This window comes from Ammospiza nelsoni, chromosome 4, assembly GCF_027579445.1.
Source record: "Ammospiza nelsoni isolate bAmmNel1 chromosome 4, bAmmNel1.pri, whole genome shotgun sequence".
NCBI classification, from domain to species: domain Eukaryota; kingdom Metazoa; phylum Chordata; class Aves; order Passeriformes; family Passerellidae; genus Ammospiza; species Ammospiza nelsoni.
This window is the reverse complement of record NC_080636.1, coordinates 67,727,354-67,748,243: the sequence shown is the minus strand read 5'-3', so window position 1 is coordinate 67,748,243 and position 20,890 is coordinate 67,727,354. Positions and strand designations below refer to the sequence as shown.

The 20,890-nt window shown below is 39.8% G+C and overlaps 1 protein-coding gene across 2 annotated transcripts in view; it reads right to left on the bottom strand.

Annotated features, from left to right (window-relative positions):
* Window positions 1–215: 215 nt before the first annotated feature.
* EMCN (endomucin) overlaps window positions 216–20,890 on the bottom strand; it is a 54,064-nt gene continuing 33,389 nt past the window's right edge. For both annotated transcript variants that reach the window (XM_059470590.1, XM_059470591.1), the window contains exons 7-12: window positions 19,473–19,544; window positions 17,862–17,957; window positions 16,176–16,200; window positions 15,135–15,196; window positions 3,214–3,276; window positions 216–1,944 (exon numbers count right to left, since the gene is read on the bottom strand). In XM_059470590.1, coding sequence (XP_059326573.1) covers window positions 3,218–3,276; window positions 15,135–15,196; window positions 16,176–16,200; window positions 17,862–17,957; window positions 19,473–19,544 — 314 coding nt within the window. In that variant the 3' untranslated portion in view covers window positions 216–1,944; window positions 3,214–3,217. The remainder of the gene's footprint in view (window positions 1,945–3,213; window positions 3,277–15,134; window positions 15,197–16,175; window positions 16,201–17,861; window positions 17,958–19,472; window positions 19,545–20,890) is intronic.

Sequence of the window (20,890 nt, the reverse complement as noted above, 5' to 3'; positions counted from 1 at the left end):
AGGAGTTTCCATTTGTCACCTCCAGCATGCCTTCTGCAAGGTTTCATGGAGCCCCTGCCACCACCATGCCCAGAATATCTAATGTCTGCTCTCCAGGCTTGTCATAAAGGGTCCACCTCATTCTGTGAAACAGGAATGTGGAGTAATGGACAATAGCTGTGCTAGACATGTGCAATGGATTGCATTTCTGCAAACAGAAAAGCATAGCTACTTAATAAAGATAATAAATTTTAATAGGCAGTAAATTTTTTTCTTGACACAACATGGTAGTTTCTGAACAGATTTTGCACAAAAACACAAATAGGTATTTCACAATATTTCTCTGCTTTTCTATACTGTCCTTTCACTATGATACAATATACTACAAAATACCTTGGGTTTTTAATCAACATGAAAATCCACAATGACTACTTTTTTTGGAAGGAAACCTCATCAATCAGGAACCAGAATAGTTGCAGATGCCAACTAGCCTATTTTAGATGGCCTGACCTTTCCAAAGTAGGCATCCAAGACTTCTCTGCTCCCGAGGAACACAAGCTATCCAGGAATACCTGAATGAACCACGTAAGTTCAGCTGCAGCATGGACACTTGTTAGTTTCCCATCTTTTATTGAGCTTCACCAAAAGTCTCTCGTGGTGCCACTAAGAAAGATTATCAGACCCACCAAGGCAGAAGTAAGAGCAACGGCCAGGCACAGGGAAATAAACACTTTTCAGATTTGTCTATAGACATGAAGTAATAAATCTGCTCAATCTCTCACCATCATGCTAAGCAAGTTTTAATATTTCAGAGAAGGAAATTGGAGAGAAAAGTTCCTCAAAAGCATTCTATCAATAGGTATCAAAACTTAGATGATTGTCCCAGATCTCAGCCCTGCACTTAGACCACCAGTTGTCTTCCTTCCATTTCCCAATTTAAAAAAATGTAATGCTTGGAATGCTACAGTCAGTGGATTGAGACTGAGCAGATGCTCACAGTAATACAACTTTCAAACATTTATAGTTCTAGAAAGGTACGGTACATGCAGGCAGAAGCACTACTTGATATTTTGGAACTGCCGGCTCTGTACAAATTAAGAGTGTCTGTAATTAGCACTTGAAACACTCTTTGAACTTCCAGAGTTATTCAATAACCTGCAGGAATCCCATGCATTACTCAGAACACTGGCAAGAAGGTTCATCTGTGAAATTGCTTACCTTGCTGATTCCCACTGTGTGCCTCAGGCTATATGGGAGTCATATTTGCAGCACACAATGCAATTAGCCAAGGAACAGGTGAAAACCAGCTATTGCCTGCTACATTGCAAGGATTATGTTCAGTAATTTACAGAATTTCAAAGAGCCTCAGTGCAAGGTATATTCCTCCCTTCACAGAAAAGGAGCACACACTTCAGCATCTCTGCCAGGCATCCCACCCTGTAAACATTTATGACAAGCAAAGCATGTGCTACAGTGAGGAGTCTCATGCAAATCACTGAATTAATTTTCATAGTGGCTGTCTGCCCAGTCCTGTTTCAAGGGTCAGGTCCTGTTTGTATTCTGCTACATACAACTAAAATTTCCCTAGCTATCATAAGTCCAACAAAGTATTGCTGACTTATTCCTTCCTGTGTGTGCAGAAAACATTTTTAGTAGCTACTATGCGAACATCACCAAATTTTTACATCATCTTCACTCATCTCTTTACATTCTTTTCAACCTTGTTCCCTTGCTTTTACTATATGTGAAAATAATAAATATACATGGTATACCAGTTATTAAGGCATCAAAAAATTACATGTCATTCCAGAAGGGAAAGGAGATGCTTGAAATTTAGAAGTCAAAACCTGGTCATCAACACAAGTGGCCTGGTGGTAAAAAGCTTCAGCTTCTCCACATTTCCCATTGAAACACAACTTTGGTGAGATGTTCTTGCATATTGTGATAAAACAGGCTGCTTCACATCTGAAATGACAAGAGCATCTCAAGATTATTATTCCAGGTAAGGTTGTTCAGGAACATAAGAGTAAGCTAAAATGGAAGACAGAATAAATCCAGTATGGGATAGACAATAAGGATTAAATTTATTGTCCAGGCCCTTGTCCTGGGTCCACACAAAATTGAACCACCTCTGGGTTTTCAGTAATGTAGGCAAAACTCTATTCTGCTGCTCTAATTCAAGGAACAAAGGAGGTCATTTTGTCCTTACTATTGGCATCAGGAAAGCTCAGTCTCTACCTAGGGGAAAGGAGAATAGGTCAAAACCATCAAAGGTGTTCCTCACATTTCTGGCCAACCATGTATTTCTCAATGGAGGCTGATGGGACCCATTCTAGCGGGGCTTCATTCTTCAGTGCTGGGAGGAGTCTGGGCCTCACCAGAGCCTCTGTGAGGTCCATCCCACGCGTGCTGTGACACCCAGTTTCTCAGGACATCCTTGTCCCCTGCCTCCTGCTCCACCCTGGTCATACAGGGCCCTTCCACCGCTGCTTCTTTCTCCCACACTCAGCAATGGACCACAGCTCTCCACAGTTCTCCACAAATGAGAAAAGCAGCTCCATGGGAAGTGGATATTGTGGTGCCTGAGAAAGCTTCATATATGAAGGAAAATTCAGCACCCACATAAAAAACTGTGTTTCAGAGTGCTCTGATGGTCTCTGCCCTCTCACACATAAAATTACCATCCAGCACTTGCTATAATTTAACCACCTAGGATTTCAAGCCATAATAAACCACCTCAATAAAACTCCTGGCTTTTGCATGAAGTGAAAAGATTCAGATTTTTCACAGAAAAAAAAAAAAAAAAAAAAGGAGTAAAAAACTTCTGGTACCAAATTTTTTTTTTTTTTTTTTAAATAGGTATCTGCCCTTAAAAATCTATCATTTCTCACACGAACAGAAAGAAAATTCACCCAGGGGTTTACATCCAGGGAATGCTGAACAGTTAAAGTCACATGCTCTTCCCTATGAATATCTGTCTCTACGAGCTGGCAGCTTCTTCAGCCCCTCAGTTTGCCTGTGAATCTGGTCACCATGGGGTGCTCCAGCTGAGCTTTGTTTAAGCCACTTTTCCTTGAGGCTGCTGCCAATTATAAAGTAATTTCTCTTTTTGGCTTGCATTTTTAACCCTTTTTTTTTTTTTTTGTTACATGGCACAATACTGACACTAAGAAGTATTAAAAGGATTAACAAACACTAATGTTACAGGATGAAAAACAAAGGCAATAAACTTACACATTTATTGCTGAGATGTGAAGATTTGCCGAGTTTTATTCTTCCCGTGAGATGAGTGCTCTCCTAAGAAACAGAAAATACATTTGCATCAGATAAACATGGAAAGACAGATAAATATGGAAATGAGTCTAGCAGGAACACATCACTGACCAGTGTACAAACTAACCAGTCTCCTTGTCAGATTTACTTCACAGCAAAAACTGTTCACAAAATAGATTTTTACCACTCTTCCTATTTTATAGATTATTTCCCCTGTGATTTGCTCATTAATGCTGGGCTGCTACCACAAAGTATTTTCCAAGGCAGTTCTCAAGGGGGTTGAAGAGGAATAAGATTTTAATTAATTTATAGCTATGATTAGAACATTGAATTATAAAAATAAGAAGATAGAACTATACAATTAATTTTTGCCAGTAACATTGACATAAGCTCAGTTCCATTTAAGAACTTGACACAGTTCTCAATATTCCTTCTCTGGAGAAGCCAGAGCCACATGTAACCAGGCATGTGGAAACAGGAAACCCACATATCTCCTTCTGCCTCCCTGCTCACCTGCAGGAGACAATTTAATTTCTCATGTCCACATGAGAGGCAAGGAAATGATGTATTACATTCCAGGAGAAATGAATATGTATTAAAATCCTACAAATGATCAATGGCCTAGGGTTGCAAATTGTAATACAAATTAGGATTATGAAAAAAATCACTGATTAGGCATTTAAATAATTAGCAGCCAAATTAAATAGTTGCACTTCTGAAGACAATGGAAAAGACATCAATAGTTTTCAGACAGTTTTTCTTCACAGCAAAAAAAGGCTCTTTAATTGAGTGCAGCTTTTTGGGGATGAGTAAAAGACTTAGTATCTGCTGAAAACTGTTAAACAATAGTGTGCTGAAATGGTGTTCACTTCCCAAGTGTTCAATTTTGGAAAAAAAATATTTTAAAATAATTTTGAAATGTTGTTAAGATGGAGTTTCAGAAGCTCTTATAATAAATTTCAGGTAGGGCAAACCAAAACACAAGTTTTTGTTAGGAAAAAACTGGAATATCTTAACAAGACATATTTTTGGTAGGTGAAACGTTTTTGCTAGATAAAAATCTTGTACTGAAAAGTTAAAATAAAATGAACCAGCTCAAATATCGCACAGTTTCATACTAGCAAAGGAGTGAGATTTTCAAGAATTTTCGTTTCTTTTTTTATTTTTATTTTTGCTTCTGCATGTTTCTACTTTCCTTTTTTAATATACAGAAATAGAAGATTAAATAGGGGACAGAAGAGAGGAATTGGCAAAACTGTTTAAAAAATAAGGTGTTGGAGAAATTAATTGAGAAATATATTATGATGCAGAAGATAAAATCCAGTAGTAGTAATAAATATCAGTACTTTGTTATCAGTTCCACTCTCAGCTGGTTGTTCTGCAGACAGATTTACATGGAAGCACCCCAGGAAAATTACACATCTAAGGGCAGGCTCCCTAGTAAGGTAGCTCCCTGGGTAACATCCCATTTGTGCCAATAGACCATGGATCAGAGCATGGAGAGGGGAGCAGCACTGGCTGCAGAAGAGAGTGCTTGAGAGGCACCTGCCAGCAGTGGTGGCCGGGCCAGAGGGCTGACTCTGCCTTTCTGAGAGCCTGAGACAGTGGCACACAGACACTCACACGCCCTATCCCGATGTCCTGGTGCTCTACCCCTTATCTCTGGACCAGGGAACTGCCCCCAGCTATTGTCTGGGGCAATGCCCCCTACAATAGCAGTGTCTGCTGAGGGATGGATGCAGGCAGGGGTGTTCTACGTTGCTTTGCTGCTGCACTTCCAAGAGGGCAAGAGCCTGCAAGCCTTGGGAAACAAAAGGAAGTTAAGGCTACTCCATGGTTGCAAAAGTGCCCGAAGACAATTGCATAGTAATATATGTAATATAGTAATTGGTCTGTAATCATTAGTGCCAGCCAACAATTCAGTGACGAAGAGATGATGATTACACACCAGAGAAGGAGTGATCACAGATGCTGTCTGTTCAAGAAATAAAAGGTGGTGGGTGGGTTTAGATACAGGGCTGCAGTACACCTGGAGACTGCACAGAGAAGTGCCCAGATCAATTTTGGAGTTCAATGGTTCAGCAGTTTGATATTCTGCTAAATACCCCGTTGCAACTCAAAGGGCAAACAAAGAACATTCAGATTAGCTGCAAGTAAGAAAACATTTATATTGATCTCAAAACAGCCTTAACTGACACAAATAGATTCCAAGACTGGGATTCCAAGACCCAAACTTGTCCCCTAACCATCACCCACCAAAACAAATGGACTGAACCTTGCTTCCCATAAGGGAAATGAAAAACCAATACTTGTGTTTAGTATTTTGTTAGAACAGATGGCATTTTAGTAGATTGAAGAAATAATTTCACACTGAATTTTTTGATGACTGAGAAAATACAGGGTGTGGTGGAAGTGCTCAACCAGTCCAGATATATCACTGAAGGGGTATTGAGAACACTTAAATGTGATATAGACATTTTATTATTAGAAGGTATAAAAAGACACTTTGTTATTAGAAATCTACAGTTTTTATAGAAATAATGGTGGACTTAATACTTGATTCATCTTTAGGAATTTTGGTGAACTATGAATAGCACACTCTGGAGAACTATATTGATAAACAATGGTTACAGAAAGAGAGATAATAATTGTTTGAATTTTTTCTTTTAAGTTTCCCACAGCTTCTAAACTTCTGGGAGAATTACGTCTCTCTCTGTTCAGAAGATATATAATTACTACACAGATACATTACAAGGCCTTGAAGGCTGTCACAGGATCATATATCTGTTGAGTTTGGAAAAGACCTTTGAGATCATCAAGTCCTACTGTCAACCCAGCAACATCTCCATGTTCACCACTAAACCTTGTCCTCAAGTGCCACATCCACACATTTTTCAAACACTTCCAGTAATGATGACTTTACCACTGTCCTAAGCATGCTGTTCCAATGCTTAACAACCCTTTTTGTGAAGAAGTATTCCCTAATATCAATCTAAACTCCCTTGGCACAACCTGAGGCCATCATTGAAAGAGAAAGGCTATAGTTCCACAAAATAAACCCACAAGAGCAAAATTGCTGCACAACGTCATCAGTAAAAAACTGTGATCTTATTTATTCTGGATTATGCATTTAGGGAAGGATGACACACAAACTCTAGTGTTATGCACCAGGAGATGGAAGATATCAGGAGAAACTTGAACCATCAGCTTCTCACAATATAAGTACTCAGTGTCTTGCATAAGGTAGTAGTTGATCCAATCTGACAGCTTCTATGGCAATAAATTTCCAAAAGGGAATGAAATCTTGAAATTGGAGGACAGAGTTGAACAAATACTCAAGAAAGGAGATATGGTCAATAAAAAATGAAATTGAAAATCCAGAAAATCTGAAATGGAGTGACTACAACCAATTGTACTGAGATGAAATGTGATGCAGGGAAAAGGACCAAAACTTGCCCAAATCATTCCCTTTGAAATCCTTAAGATCAGGAAAGAAATGAAAACATAGACACAGAAGAGAAACAGAAGAATTGAAATTTCAAAAGAAAAAAAAAAGCGATACCAGGTGAAACCAAGGGAAAGCCAATGGGATGACCTGAAGTGCAGGAATTTGGCCCAAATCTTTCCCAATCAATCTTCATTAAAATCACAAGATTTTATTCCCTTTCATGAAAGGGAAAATCAGAAAAAATCAGATTCTGGCATGGAAGTTTTAGGTGACATGAAAAGCCTGCCATTACACCCTATATTCTCTTCCTGATCTTCCAGTGTTGCATCTGTTTGTTGATTTTTGTCTGAAATTGGATTGCAAAAACCAAGGCGTAGGCATCATAAAGTCTCTATTACTGTCATATAACAGACAGATCTGTAGTTAAACTGTCAGGTTTATTGCTGCAAGAGGCTGCAGGTACCACAGCAAACAAGACAAATCTGTGGAATTAATGGCCACTGAAAAGTATGAAACACCAAGGATAACTAGCTTGATTAAGGACGTCTCCAGCCACATGCTGCTGGAAGACTATGGTGCAGGACGCATTTCTGGACTCCTTTTCTGTTTGTCACACTTCCTTTCACCTCATGTGATCCACCCTCTTAAGAAATCCTTTTTGACTGGATTTGAGCCTACAGAGATCCAGGGTCCCAGCAGGTACAGCTGGCTCAGCTGATGGTTCCTTGGCCTCAATACTGAAGGAGGTGGGGCACTGACAACTTGCACAATACAGCACTGATCTTTCATACACACAGCCTCCATGTGGCACCCTTTGAACACTTCTGCCACAGCCTCAGTAACACTGATCCTCCCAAAGAAATTGGCAGTGTGGGCACTGGGTCTGATCCAATATGTCCTGCACACTTCCTCCTCTAAAACATGGTCATGTATTACCACACCTGAGTGGGCGCAGCTGGTGAGAGAGAGACGGTGAATCTTGTTTCTTGAATCAGAAGGCTTGATTTATTAATATATTATATAATATATTATAGTTATACTAAAAAGAATATAGAGAGAGGTTTTGCAGAGCAGCTAGGCTAGCTAGGAAGAGATAGAAAAGAATATACAACAAAGTTGTGTTCAAGGACTCGGTCCCCTAGCTTGCACTGGTGATTGGCCCTTAATTATAAACATAGGAAATGAGCCAATCAAGGTGTCCCTGTTGCATTCCCCAGCAGCTGATAATTGTTTACCTTCTCTTCGGGGGCCTCTGGCCTCCCGAAGACGCAGAAATCTGAAAGAAAGGATTTCTGTGGAGAAATGTCTGCGACAGTCATGGTTCAAAAGGATAAAGACAAGGAAGATGGACAAGAAAAAAATAATTTTACTCATAAATCCTCATCCTTCAACATATTTGTTTTAAGTGCATGGAAAGTACACTTAGTACCCAGCTACTGAGGGCTCTTCCAAGCCGAAAGATAATCAGAAAAGAAAGAATGCTGCAGTGAAAATGTGTTTTCTTCCTAATTAAAATTTTACTTGTGCAGTATTTGTTTTGATTTTTCACTCGCAAATATACTCATTTCCAACTATTACTGTTGCATTCTGATGCCAGTGTATGTGAATAAGTAATGGGTACAATCAGCTGAAATTACAGATTGCAATAAGATCAGTTTTGAAGCTCTGAAACAAACATTACTTTGTCTTACTGTTGTAGAAGGTTATTGTAATAATCTCATTGCAATTTTCCCTCTCCTCTTGCCTCTCCACATTTGATTCAGAATCTGAATATATTATTCAGAATACACATACACTGCAGAACACCATGACATAAAAGAGAGTATAGACTGAGTACTATGAGTACAGAGCGTCTTTGACCTGGGTAAAGCCCTCTGACATTATTGGGAAAGCTGCAAGAAAAAGGATGTAAGAACAGTCTTTCATATAAAAAATAGGTTGTGCAGCATCTCAGATTACATTGTCTGAAAGAAGAAATTAGTTGTGCTCTTATTTCACTGTAATATCTGCTGCTGAGAAATTGCTTGTAAGTGGCAATCAGATTTGGAGCAAAGAATTAAAGCAAGCTTTTAATAAAATCTGATTGCAGAAGCCTATCTTTTATAAAAGTATAAAACTACCTCTGCAGACACAGGAATCAAAATGTCTATTTTTACCAGACTGAAATAAAAGAAAGATGCTGGAGAGCAGCATTGAGTGGGAACCACTGGCTGGGTTTGGTGTGGACCAGTGGGTCCAGCACCTGCGATGTGCTGCAGCTCCCCTGCCACACACTTCACCATTTTCCTGCAAACTGCTCCTCACCTCTGCCAGCACAACAGAAGGGTCTGAACAATCCACCATGGCAAGAGAGGGTGTGTGGAAACGTTCAGGTGAAGTTCAGGAAGGCAATTCCTGCTCAACGGGCAGCAAAGGGCAGGAGATGGCTCCCTCACAAGGAGCATCTCAGAAAGCTGCAGGCTGGAAAGTCAGCAAATGCTTCACAGGGGAAAACATCACCTGACCATCAGCAGGCTGAATGCAAGAGACTGCTTAAAAGAACCCTTGAAAATATGCACAGCTCACAAACCAAATTAGAAATACAGAGGGAAACATATGCTATTTTGACTACAGTTTGACTGTGTTTTTGACAACATTTTTGTCCAAAAGTTTCAGCTGGAAGTTTGTGCAGTCAGAACTTTGTGGTGTGAGTAAACACAAACAGAGTCCAACCACAAGCTAAGAAAGTTTATTCTACAGTTCCTGTGAAGAAGAAACAGAACTTCAGGCTATTATACAACACAAGGTTAAAAAAATAGAGTATCAGCAAATGAGAAAGAAAAGGAGAGGGAGTGAGGTACTTGGTACCTTTCTCTGTGGCAAGGGGACTGTAGGAATGTGCCCCCTGTTGATGGAATGACCAAATTATCCTTTGTCTCCTTAAAAAGGAAAAAGGCCCAGAAGTTTCTCTCCTCAATTTGGTAATAAAACACCTCATAGGACTTTGGGGACTTCACCTCAAACTTAAGGATAGCCAATTGGACAGAAGCCAAAAAGTCTCGACTAGGCAATTTACTAGAAAAAGAGGACAGCAAAAGAATTAATTGCTTTTGTGAGGTGTTTTACCAAGAGCAAGAGCCTCTTGCCCTGGCTCAGTTTTTCTCTGTAAAGAGCTTTGTTATTTTGCCTTTTATTAAAACTTTTCTGTTTCAAACACTGCCACAGAAGCCGTCCTGCTGATTTTATGCCATCTGAGTTGGCTGAGCTATCTCAGGTGTGATATAGATCTCCAAGAACTTACAACACCTGGCTTGAAGAGACCCTTATATCAGGGGACCCTTTTTTATAAAGCAGCTTCTAGGTGTTCCATGTGCAGGGAAAAAACATAAGACCCTGAAACTACATCTCAGACTAGGAAACAGAAATAATCAATATCATAACCCTATCATAACTTTAGCAGGAGCACCTGCTCTTACCACTCCTAAGCACACAGCATGACAGCAGACTGCTCTTCACTGACCTACACTGCTTATCCTGCAAGGAAGTGGAAGAGGCAAAGGGATTTCCATTGACAGAGTGACTCATCTAGGGACTCAGATTCTTCACCTGCTCCTAGAGACATCCATACAGACCCTAGACATAATGAGAAAGAGGTCAAAGTCCCAATGCATGATAAGGAACCTCATGGCTCACCATGGAGTCATGCTCCCTCACAGGGGTAAATTTCCCTGGGTTGGTTCCCTAATGAGGTAAACCCCAAAGATTTCTTACCTACTTAAATGCCATGGCCCATGCCCAGACGTACTCAGCATAACAGGAAACAAGGTCTGCACCAGCTCCTGATTTGTCCCATTGTACCAAAACCACATCTATGGTTTGATGAGTGAGGCAGAACAATTAGTCTCAGCACTTGCAGAGTTGTGGAAAGCAGTGATGAAGACACTGTCATCCCACACTGTTTCAGAACACCACAGGATTTTCCATGTTCAAGCCCTAGCACTGCAGTGGGTTGTCTTGAGGCACATTCAGCTGAAGCAGCAGGTAACATCTTTAAGGCCATCATTACTGTTGAACAGCCGCAGCTTTTGGAAGAGATGTGGAGCACATGGAGAATGCAAGATTTCCTGCTTCCTCAGTTTGTTCTATCTTTGCACTGCACTGCCATCAGAGAGCACCTCTAGGTATTAACTTATCCCTTTCTTCAATGTGATTGCAATAAGTTAAAGGGGTTTCAAATGGAACAGGTTAGGTGTCTCCCAAATACCCATCCTTGCCTGATACATTTTTCCATTTCTGTTTAGTAACAACACTGAATTTTAATTTTTTTGTCCACAGTGGGTATCTCAGGAAGCCCTAATGCAGACATGTGCCACAAATCCTTCTACAGCCACCTTCCATTTCAGGTGCCTCACCAAGGTCTGAGGTACCTCAGCTCTGACGCATTTAACACCCTTTCAGCAAATTCAGTGCAGAACAGGCAATGTCTCTACAAGCCAAGTAAGTCATATCCTACCTTTTCACCTCAAAACAGCTCAGTCTGGTTATAAATCATGCTTTATTGGATTAGCTTATGCTTAGGTGCCAGGGTTATACATAACGTATCTGAGATATTATGTCACCTGCACATCCCTATGAGACTTTACATTGAATATTGAAATGGTGTGCTTCTACTGAAAAGGCCTTTCACACATTTTACATGCTCTAGAATAGTTATTCCAGGCTAGGGCCATACAAGAAAATTCTCAAGTCAGGTATCAATGCTTCTATAACACATCATACACCTGTATGTAGTAGTCTTACCCAAATTTCTATTCACCAGCCTTTTCTGTAACAGCAATTTTCATCCCTCAACATTTTTCATGAGTCCTAAAAAGGTGATCAATAATTTGCTGTTTTTCAGTGTAATACACAAGAACCCTTGCAGAAAAAGTTAGGTCTGTTTTCAAGACAGGCAATACTTTCACTTCATGGCTGATGGTATTGATCTCTTAGTCATCAATTAAAGCCCTTCATCTTATATTCTCAGGAAATATAACTATCACTGACAAGCTAAGTGTGCAATTGTGTGGGCTGTGTTGAATCACAAATCAATATTTTTGCAGGTAGATTTCCTAGAACGCTGTATTGTGAAATACCATTTATTCTCCCTAGAGGGAGCCACCCTAAATTTGCTTGTACCATCAACATGAAATGGCTGCCCAAAGTCCTGCATTTGTACATTAGTGTGAAACTTTTGAGATTATTTTTATCCTAGCTGAATTCTCAAGTAAGATTCAAGAACAGGCACTTATCTTGCATCAGGTGTTGCAGTTCACTGATAAACATGCATGAAAAATGTTCTGAGTCTAGTTTAGTTTTCTCTGGTTTTATACTTTACATCCATTCTACACCAATTGTGCCTTAGAGCTCAAGACAATTAGCAATTCCATCTTTTTAAGAAGAGTTATAAAAAATGACAATATTAAAGCTCCATTTTACCTAGTTCTCTTGATGATACTACTCCATTAAAAACATTACTTTAGTCCAGGCTTAATTGAAAACTATTCTTCTCCTGCATTTTTTCACATTAATTGTAGGTATTTGAAATAATATTCTTGATTAAATTTAATTCAGCTGTGCCTCTGAAAAAGGAGTCTTTCCTTTTTCTTTCATTTCATATTCACAACTTAATTTTAGAAGTCCTAAAATAGGATCTTTCAGGAGTCAGTGGACTGCCACAGGTCAGCCCATTCCAGCTCAAGCTAGATGTCCAAGGCAGATAAACAGCCCTCTGGACACATACATCTCCTTCAACTATGTGCAGCTAGCATGGTTTTTAGACAGATAAAACAGGGCAAGATTAAACTCACCATAACCTTTGATCAAGATCTATGCACAACACTGATACAGGGTCTTTTCTAGGTTGCTTGCTTGAACAGTTTGTAGGTCCTTAGTTGTCCTGCATATATTTTACAAAATTATACAATCTCAAAGTCTTCTGTTTGGAATGAAAAGCAAAAATGAAGGGAAAAAAATAGAATGTATATTTCTAATAAAGCTTAATTTGAATACATATCTGAGCAGAACTTCATTGTAGATATGCTTGACCTTAGGGAGGAGCTGCTTATTGATAGTGAGGGGTGATGTAGCCCTGCCTGTGAAGTTAAGGCTACTGCTCTTTAGATCTTTCTAATTTCAGCCTTTCTACTCATTACTTTTTGTAGTTTTGTTGGTACTTACAGAGACAGCCACAACATACACTTTCTAAACAACTGGACCAAGGAAAAAGAAGAATACTTGTAAAGGAGTTTTATGCAGGACAATTGTTGTCAGTAGTTGTGAGAAGGCCCAAGAGTCAGGCAGTTCTTGTGTCTATACCATGAGAAGCATCTGCATTTATGCCTAAGCTTTTAATAAAGCAAGTAAATCTGATTCAAATGGGGAGGCATCCTCACATATTTTAAATTCCTTTATAAGAGACAAATATTTCTGGAAGAAAGAGACCCCTCTGCCAGAGTGCTTTTAATTTAAGAAGTAAAATGACTCTAAAAACCTAGGCAAAAGCAGGACTTCAATTTCTGTGAAAGCATGTTTAATTTTAAACATATAACCATGCAAGAATTCAAGAGAAAATGGCAGCTAGTTTAAATATGAATTGTATTAATGAGAAGAGGGCAAGAATCTTGTCTTCTAAGTGGTTATGACTTAAACCTTCTAATTATAGCATGCACACATCATAAGTCAGTAAAAAAGAATATCAAGCATTGTCTGGATGGAAGATGTTCAGTTATCTGGTGAACCAGTAGTTGATTAAAAGGGAACCTTGTGGAAAAAGGAAAAAAAAAACACCAAAACTGAGCCTGCGTCTTTTCCATTTACTCTGCTTTAAACCACAAACAATTCTGCTACTGTCAGTGAAGTCACTTTGTTTTTGAAATGTCATGAGGGCAGAATCAATCAAAAATAGTCCGTTAATTAGTTTCTAACTTCATTCAGCTTTCAAAACAAATAAACAAACAAATGCAACTTTAAGAAAACATATACACAACTTGATACTCCAGATAAAGTCCATTCCCAAAGACATTCTCTATAATAAAAAAATTAAATTTCGCAAACCATGAAGCTCTGAAGTGCAGCCTCTGAAGTGCCAAAGTGTAGTTTGCCTTTACCCAGCAGTAGTGGGATGGAACTGATGTGTCCTGTGAAGGAGCAGGCCCTTCCTGTCCCCCTCTAGCCCCCAGCTCTGTGTCAAGAGGCCATGGGGACCTTGCACCCTTGCACAACTCTGGTTTGCTGCAAGGGCTGCCAGAGATGCCCTGTGGGTGTTTTGGATTGCACAAAACTTCTGGGAGTTGCAGAGAAGGCTAGAGACACCAAATTGTGCCTCTCCAGCAAGCAGAGGATAGTTCAGATGAAGGGCTGTATTTCAGTGGACTTCCCAAGGATTTGGACAAAAGGAGATAGCAGCTATTGCTCAGACTAAGAAATGTCAGTAGGAGAAACAGATGGCCAAAAAGCTTAAAAACCAAATAAGAGCATTATACTTAAAAACTAGAAAGTAAGACACCTTTTCTTGAAGGACTTTTGCAGGTGAGGTGGGACCTACATGACTGAGAGAGCATTGGGTGAAGGTGTGAAGTTTCACCATGACTACCTCTACCATGAGAGATTTAGGGGTTTTGCTTGTTTAGTCAGAATTCAATTCTGCCTCAGTCTTATTCTGCGCCACTCTGTTTTTTGCAGAACCTATAACTGCATCCATTGCTTTGCTTTAAGATTTTTCTTTCTTTTGTGTGTGTTATCAGTAACCTTTGTTCCTTCAAGCTTTATTACCACAGATTTTGTAAGAACCTTAAGCAGAGGACAGAGGGATTTGCAAGGAGAGCAGGATTTTGAATGCAAAGGGTGACTGAGTATGGGGCTGACTGAACCCTGCTGACACCAACTCCAACAGAATCCTGATTACATACAGCACTGGCTCCCAAACCTTTTGATCCCTGGGATATTAGCTCAGTTGCTTGGAGCATGGTAATAATAACACCAGGGTTGCGGGTTTGATCTTCACACGGGCCATACACTTAAGTTCACCTGAGGGTCCCTTTCAACTCAGAACATGCTGTGATTCTGATATTACCAGTTTTCAAACTTCCTTGTACAGACAGATCTAGCTGATAAATGCCATGATCACTGTTATTCCTGAAGATCCCTAGATAGATCACTTACCATCAATGATTTAAATAAAATATTTTCCTAAACCAGTCATACTTCTCACTCCCAAATACTGACAGCACACACAGTACAGCTGAACAGCAGCTCTACAGGATCACAGTCTGGGGATTTGCTCTGTAGAAGAATTGTTTGCAGTGACCTTTACCTGACAGGAACTGAAGATGGGTTTGCTATTGGAAATGACATCCCAAAACCTGTTTTTCTCTGAACTCAGACAGGGAAACAGACATACAAATGAAACACTCACCAGTCTCAGAAGAAGTTGTCTTCACAGAAAGAAGTTTGACTCCTTCTTTATCTGACTGGGCCCTGTTGAAGTCAGAAAACATTTAAGCAGTCAGCACACATGTTGGTCATGTCCAAACAAAACTCTAAGATTTTGGTCCTGGAGGAGGTAGCATCTACTCCAGTCTTAACTGGCTTAAATGGGCTTTGCATGGGGTCAGGTAGCAGAAAATACCATATGCCAACATATCTGAAAATACCTTTCTCTTAAAATATGTAATAAATTAGGTTTAATTACTCCAGGTTTAATCTAGGACTTCACAGAAGAGGAGGGAAAAGGAGGAATATTTTTTTCTGTCAATGCAAACCTTTTAGCCATGTTGAATTGCAAAGGACCACTTCAGATGTCCAGGAAGTCAGGGCTACCAAGTAAACCAGCAGCCTAAACGTTGCTTTTGGTCATGCAAGCAGCCACTGCCAGGCTCAATGGCCTTTAGTTTGTACCTTCTAATGGATCTTTCTCAGTTTCCCTCTCCTTACACTCCTTAAGCCACTACTATTTCAACTATGCAAATGATCTAGGGGAAACAAGATGGGACAGAAGAACATGATATAATGGGGAACAGTGAAATATATATATAAATAATCCAGAATAAAAAGGAAACATTAAAAAGAGAGAAAACATGAACAAAAGAAGTGGGGTGGGAAAAGATGTGGGAGTAGAGGCGAGGGATCAATGGGAGGAAAAAGAAAAAAAAAAAAAAGAAAAAAGACTGGGAAAGTGAGTCCTGTGGCACAGCAGAAGCTGTTTATCCCCTTCGAAAGGATCAATTGCAAAACAGTTAAGAGCCATCACATTTCTATCCATGCTGAAACAGCTGCTTATCATGCATACAGGTCTACAATAACTGCAAGTGCAGCACTTTCAGGATATTTCTCTTTGGGGTGGCAACTGATTATGATATTTAAACAGAGGAAGATCAAAGAAGATCCTATGCAAAATCTGCTACATTTACAAGTGCCCTGTGATAGATCTCAAAGCAATGAAAAGGATTCAACCTACTGTTCAGCGCCATTCTCTTGTCTCTCTGGAAGAAGAAAAAAAGTTAATATCATTTTGATTGCTAGAACTCAAACCCCAAACATTTAGACATGACTATTGCAGTTGCTAGCAGAAGGCTCAGTTGTAATTTTGCAGTATCGCATTAAGTTCATAAACACAATCAACCAGCTTGAATAGTAATTGTTATTTTTCTGGTCATCTGTGGAAGTGAACTGATGTTGCTTGTACCAACACTTCTGGAAACCAGGGAGAATGACATTTGACTTGTCCAAGAGCACAACGGGAGTACATTTTTCCCTGCAGCTCCCAAATCCCTGGGTAGCTGGCACAGAGAATATGAGCATGCCATGGCTCTCAAGTACACAACAACTGAGCTAAAAGATGCAGGGTAAGGGGACTGAGGGAACAAGGGTGTTCCTGAGGCTGTACCCCCTGGGGGCACAGCCTGGCATGATGTCTGGGAACAGTTTGTCATCCCCATCAATGAGGAACAGGTTTGTCTCCAAAATGAATCATATGTTAAATGTATCTTATGCTTATGTGCAAGTGTGGGCAGGTGGAAGGGGCCAGGGGGTTACATCAGAGACATGGAGCCAACTCCATGGCACCAAGCACAGGGGAAGTGCACTGGATAGACCTGGGCAAATCCTACAGCAAGCATTACAGATTCTATCTATCTATTCCATCATCCAAATGAGTTTGCTAATAGAGTGATGACATTTGTGCATAGGGGAGGCTGGTAAGGAAATGTTCTTCATCTCACATCTTTATCTCCTGACTCTGAATATTCCATCATTTCCTTAGTAAGGATCACACCTTCCTCTGTTTATCTGGGGTCTGTTTTTCCATGTCATTGGCTAAATTGGTTGTGACACACTGTTTGTCTTGGTTTACAGCTTCAACACCCTGTTGTGATTTTGTATTTCCAAGGCCTGGTGATTTCACAGTGCTGCACAGGTCTCCTAACTCATGCCAGCTCACAGGGACAGAAAAACCAGAGTCTGGTTCAGATCTGGGTTTTCACTTAATGGAAATTTACACTTACCTGTGGCCTACTTGGGCGACCCTGAAACATTTGGCAAATGGACTTTGATGGAATTATAACCCATTATCTTAAGTATTTAATGGACAGCAGAGAAACAGATGCTGACTTTAGCTGCTCTGTCAAAATGACTATTTCTGAAAATACTGTTTTCTCAGGGATTTTGCTCCATGCACATTTTACTGTAACTGGAAAATGTTACTCATGCATCATGTGACTGTGTGTATGTATGTATAAGATATATCCTTTAAAAGCCCACTGATATTTCTTTGCCTGTATCTAGAAGAAAGATAAAATAAATAAAGCGATTTTGTTGAATATCTTCAAATTTAGTTTTCACTGTCCATTTCTATCTGTTTGATTGTGTTAGCAGAAGTGTTTGTTAGCTCTTTGTAGCTGCAAAAGCATGACCAAAAAGGTTTACAGCATGATTTATTCTCAAAAAATCATTTTGGCTCACTCTGGTCTTCCTACTGATTTTGAAAATGAAGTGTTAGTTTCCCACTTCAGGCAAAACAGAAAATACAAAAAGCATTCCCATCAGACTACCACAACAGTGATGGTTAAGGTAATCCAAAAGAGACCTTTTAATAATAAAAAGGACATTGATTTCCCCCCTCCTGCAGAGAAAGCAAACCAAATACCTGGAGTTTTCTTCTGGCACATTTTGTACAAAGCTACCAGTGAGAAGACAGAGAGGGTAATGACTATCAGGGTGATGACAATTGGCAAGATAACATCTGCAAAAGAGGGAGAACATAATTTTGGCTGCTGCCTCTGACTTACATTGCCTCAGTGTATAGGTACTTGCACACACTAAGGTGAGAGGCACCTCCAGCTCCACTTCACCAAACACTACCCATTTCTCCAGAGAGGATAACCTACTGCTCCTGTTATTCTTCCTGCCACCACTGAGCCTCAGGCTTGGATGCTTTGTGGAGGGAAGACAGGCTTGTTCCTTCTCCCACCCTTACTCCTTCCCTGACACTCATGCTGCCCTGTGGAACTACTTTCACCCATTTTTCAGTAAAAGAACAAGGTTTCAGCACCTGCTCCACTGGGCCCACCTTAATTTTGAAAACTCTCATCATTCAACCCAGTGCTGATGGCCTCCAAAGGTTTTGTGAGAAATTTGTGATCTAGAAATAGTTTTCAAACATGCAATTTATTTTTTCCTCTTCTTTTTTTTGAAAAAAAAAAACAAAAAACAGCAGTCTAAAATTCAGCAACTGAAGCAATTATTTTGCTTTTAACATTGTGCACCCTGAAAGACACCAAGGAATTACATAATTCAGTAACATTCCCCACAGCACTTAAAACCAGGGATAGAAAATGCAAGATCTCCTTTTAAAACGAGGACATTTCTTTCCTTTTATTATTTCCCACCATCTGTCATTTCCTGACAGGTGTTTCCCAGCCAAGAAGCAAAAAAAGGAAAGAATTATGTAATGAAGAGAAGCTTTCCCTGGGAAATATATAAGCCGAGCTTCTCCCTTTTTATCATTTCTCTGGCAGCAACTGGCCATATTCAAATTCAGCAGGCACTCTCTGCCTGCTGGCCTAAGCCCTGTGTCAGGGGGAGGCTGCATTCAATGGCTCTTGATGCAATTAATATTTAATGTTCATATAGATGCATCCTTGCATCTGTGGAACTAGAGGGAGACAGTTTACAGTGGGAAAACATCAAACATACTTTGCTTAGTCAGTACTCTGGCTTGGAAACAGCAAAGCTGCAGCACCACTCTTGCCCCAGAGATGCATAATATTAAAATGAAAGATTAACTAGCATGCATCATGCAAATATCAAGTCCTTAAAGAGTCTGCAGAAGACTGCCTCCTAGACCTTTTTTCCTATGACAATATGAATAATACATTCATATCATACATTCATAACAAGACATTCATATAATAAGTACAACATGTACATGAGCAATTTTTTGTATGTTCCCTCAGGTCGTCTCTCACAGGGGATAACTATTTCTGGGATTTTTTTTTCAATTTCACCACTTTGAATCAGTCCTTGGGAATAATTTGTGCTGCTCCACAGTGAGAGCAGTGTCAGCTTATTGAGCTCTGTTTCTCTCTGAGAGGAGTTTTATAACCAGCATTTAAATTTGGTTTGTAATAGGGCCCAAGTCTGGTAAGGCTAGAAATAAAACTGCCAGTTCCATTTGTCCGCTACTCCAATCACTCATCAAAAGCAAAACTGATCAACTGAAAACTCAAAATCTGGACAATTAAGTAAGAATACTCACTAGAATAGCTGATATTACTCCCTGTATGAGTCTGGTTTCCAGAATTGCTTTTAGGACTTTCAGAAGTTGGCTCTGCAAAAGAAATAATGCCTTTCAGGTAAAAATGTATTGCCAGAATTCCCCAAACAACTTCCTCTTAAAAATTACCCTCACAAAACAACTTCTGTGTCCCCAGTTCTGGAGCTTCACTCGCTGCTTCACATCTATATTTCTTTTCAATAATACATGGATAACTCAGCAAGAGGGGTGGAAAAGTTTGTCTAGGGTGGCCTAAAGAAACACACACTTTGTATGGGTGCAGATTTCCCTAAGATCCCCTGCTTGTCCACTTACAGGTTATGAGCTACAAACTTTTTCCACTTTAGGAGGTTATGGTACTTTTCAACATTACAAGAGAATTTTTAACAAGTAAATAAACAAGAAAGCAGGTGAAAATTAGACCTGTCTCCAAGAGAAGAAAGACCAAAATATTTCACTGCTAATTTAAAAAAAAAGTGCTAATAGTAGATGAAGAAGTCTGAGGTGCAATATTAGTAGATAGCAAGTTTTCTTGAGTGTTGGTATAGAGGAGTGTGCCTGCTCTCTGCCCCATTTGGAGACAGTAATGTTGTGAGTCTCTGGGCCATCTTTTAGGGCTAGGTTTAAAGGAATGTATTTCTACCTTCAGGTGCTAATCTGAATTTGAGTCAGGTATCAACAACACAAATTATTTCTCACCTTGCTGCATACAGCCTATGAAGAAACAATCACTGAACTTCCAGAGAGAAAATGCAACCATTGGCATTTCCCTAGGTACATTATATAGCACACGGGACTGCATTCCATATTGGATGGAGGCCTGAGTGAACAAGTGCTCACTGCCTCTGAAGGAGCCACTGGCTGGACAGATGTGATGCAAGGTCAAGCATTTCCATTGCCTGGCCAAATATCAGAAGTGGCTCTCAAACAGAGGCATCTGGGGAAGGTGATCTGTTAAAAAAGGGCCCTAGCAGAGCTTATGGCTCCATATATATGTAGTGAGAACATGGTGGCAACCACTGAGGTTTTGTTGGTCAGGTACCTACTCACAATCCACACCTGAAGGATTGCATGGTTCTTCCTCCCAAGAACGGAAGAGGGCTCAAATTGTAGGGTGGAAGCTATGAAATTAATTAAGTCATTAAAACCAATATCCTATGGTCATTTTGAGGTCTAGAATACAATTTTGTTCTACTAAGTCTCTGAAAGACATGTCCCTGTTTTTACAGAAACTCTTACGTAGGCAGTACTTGTAACTCTAATCCATGGAGTTACAGTAACAAGATTTGTTTGTCCCAACCACGTAGGAATTCTTCTTCCTTGCAAAACTGATTTTAAACTCATGTCCACTATTAAAAATATTTTGGTGGTTGCTTTCTTTCCCCCTTCCCCACTCCTCC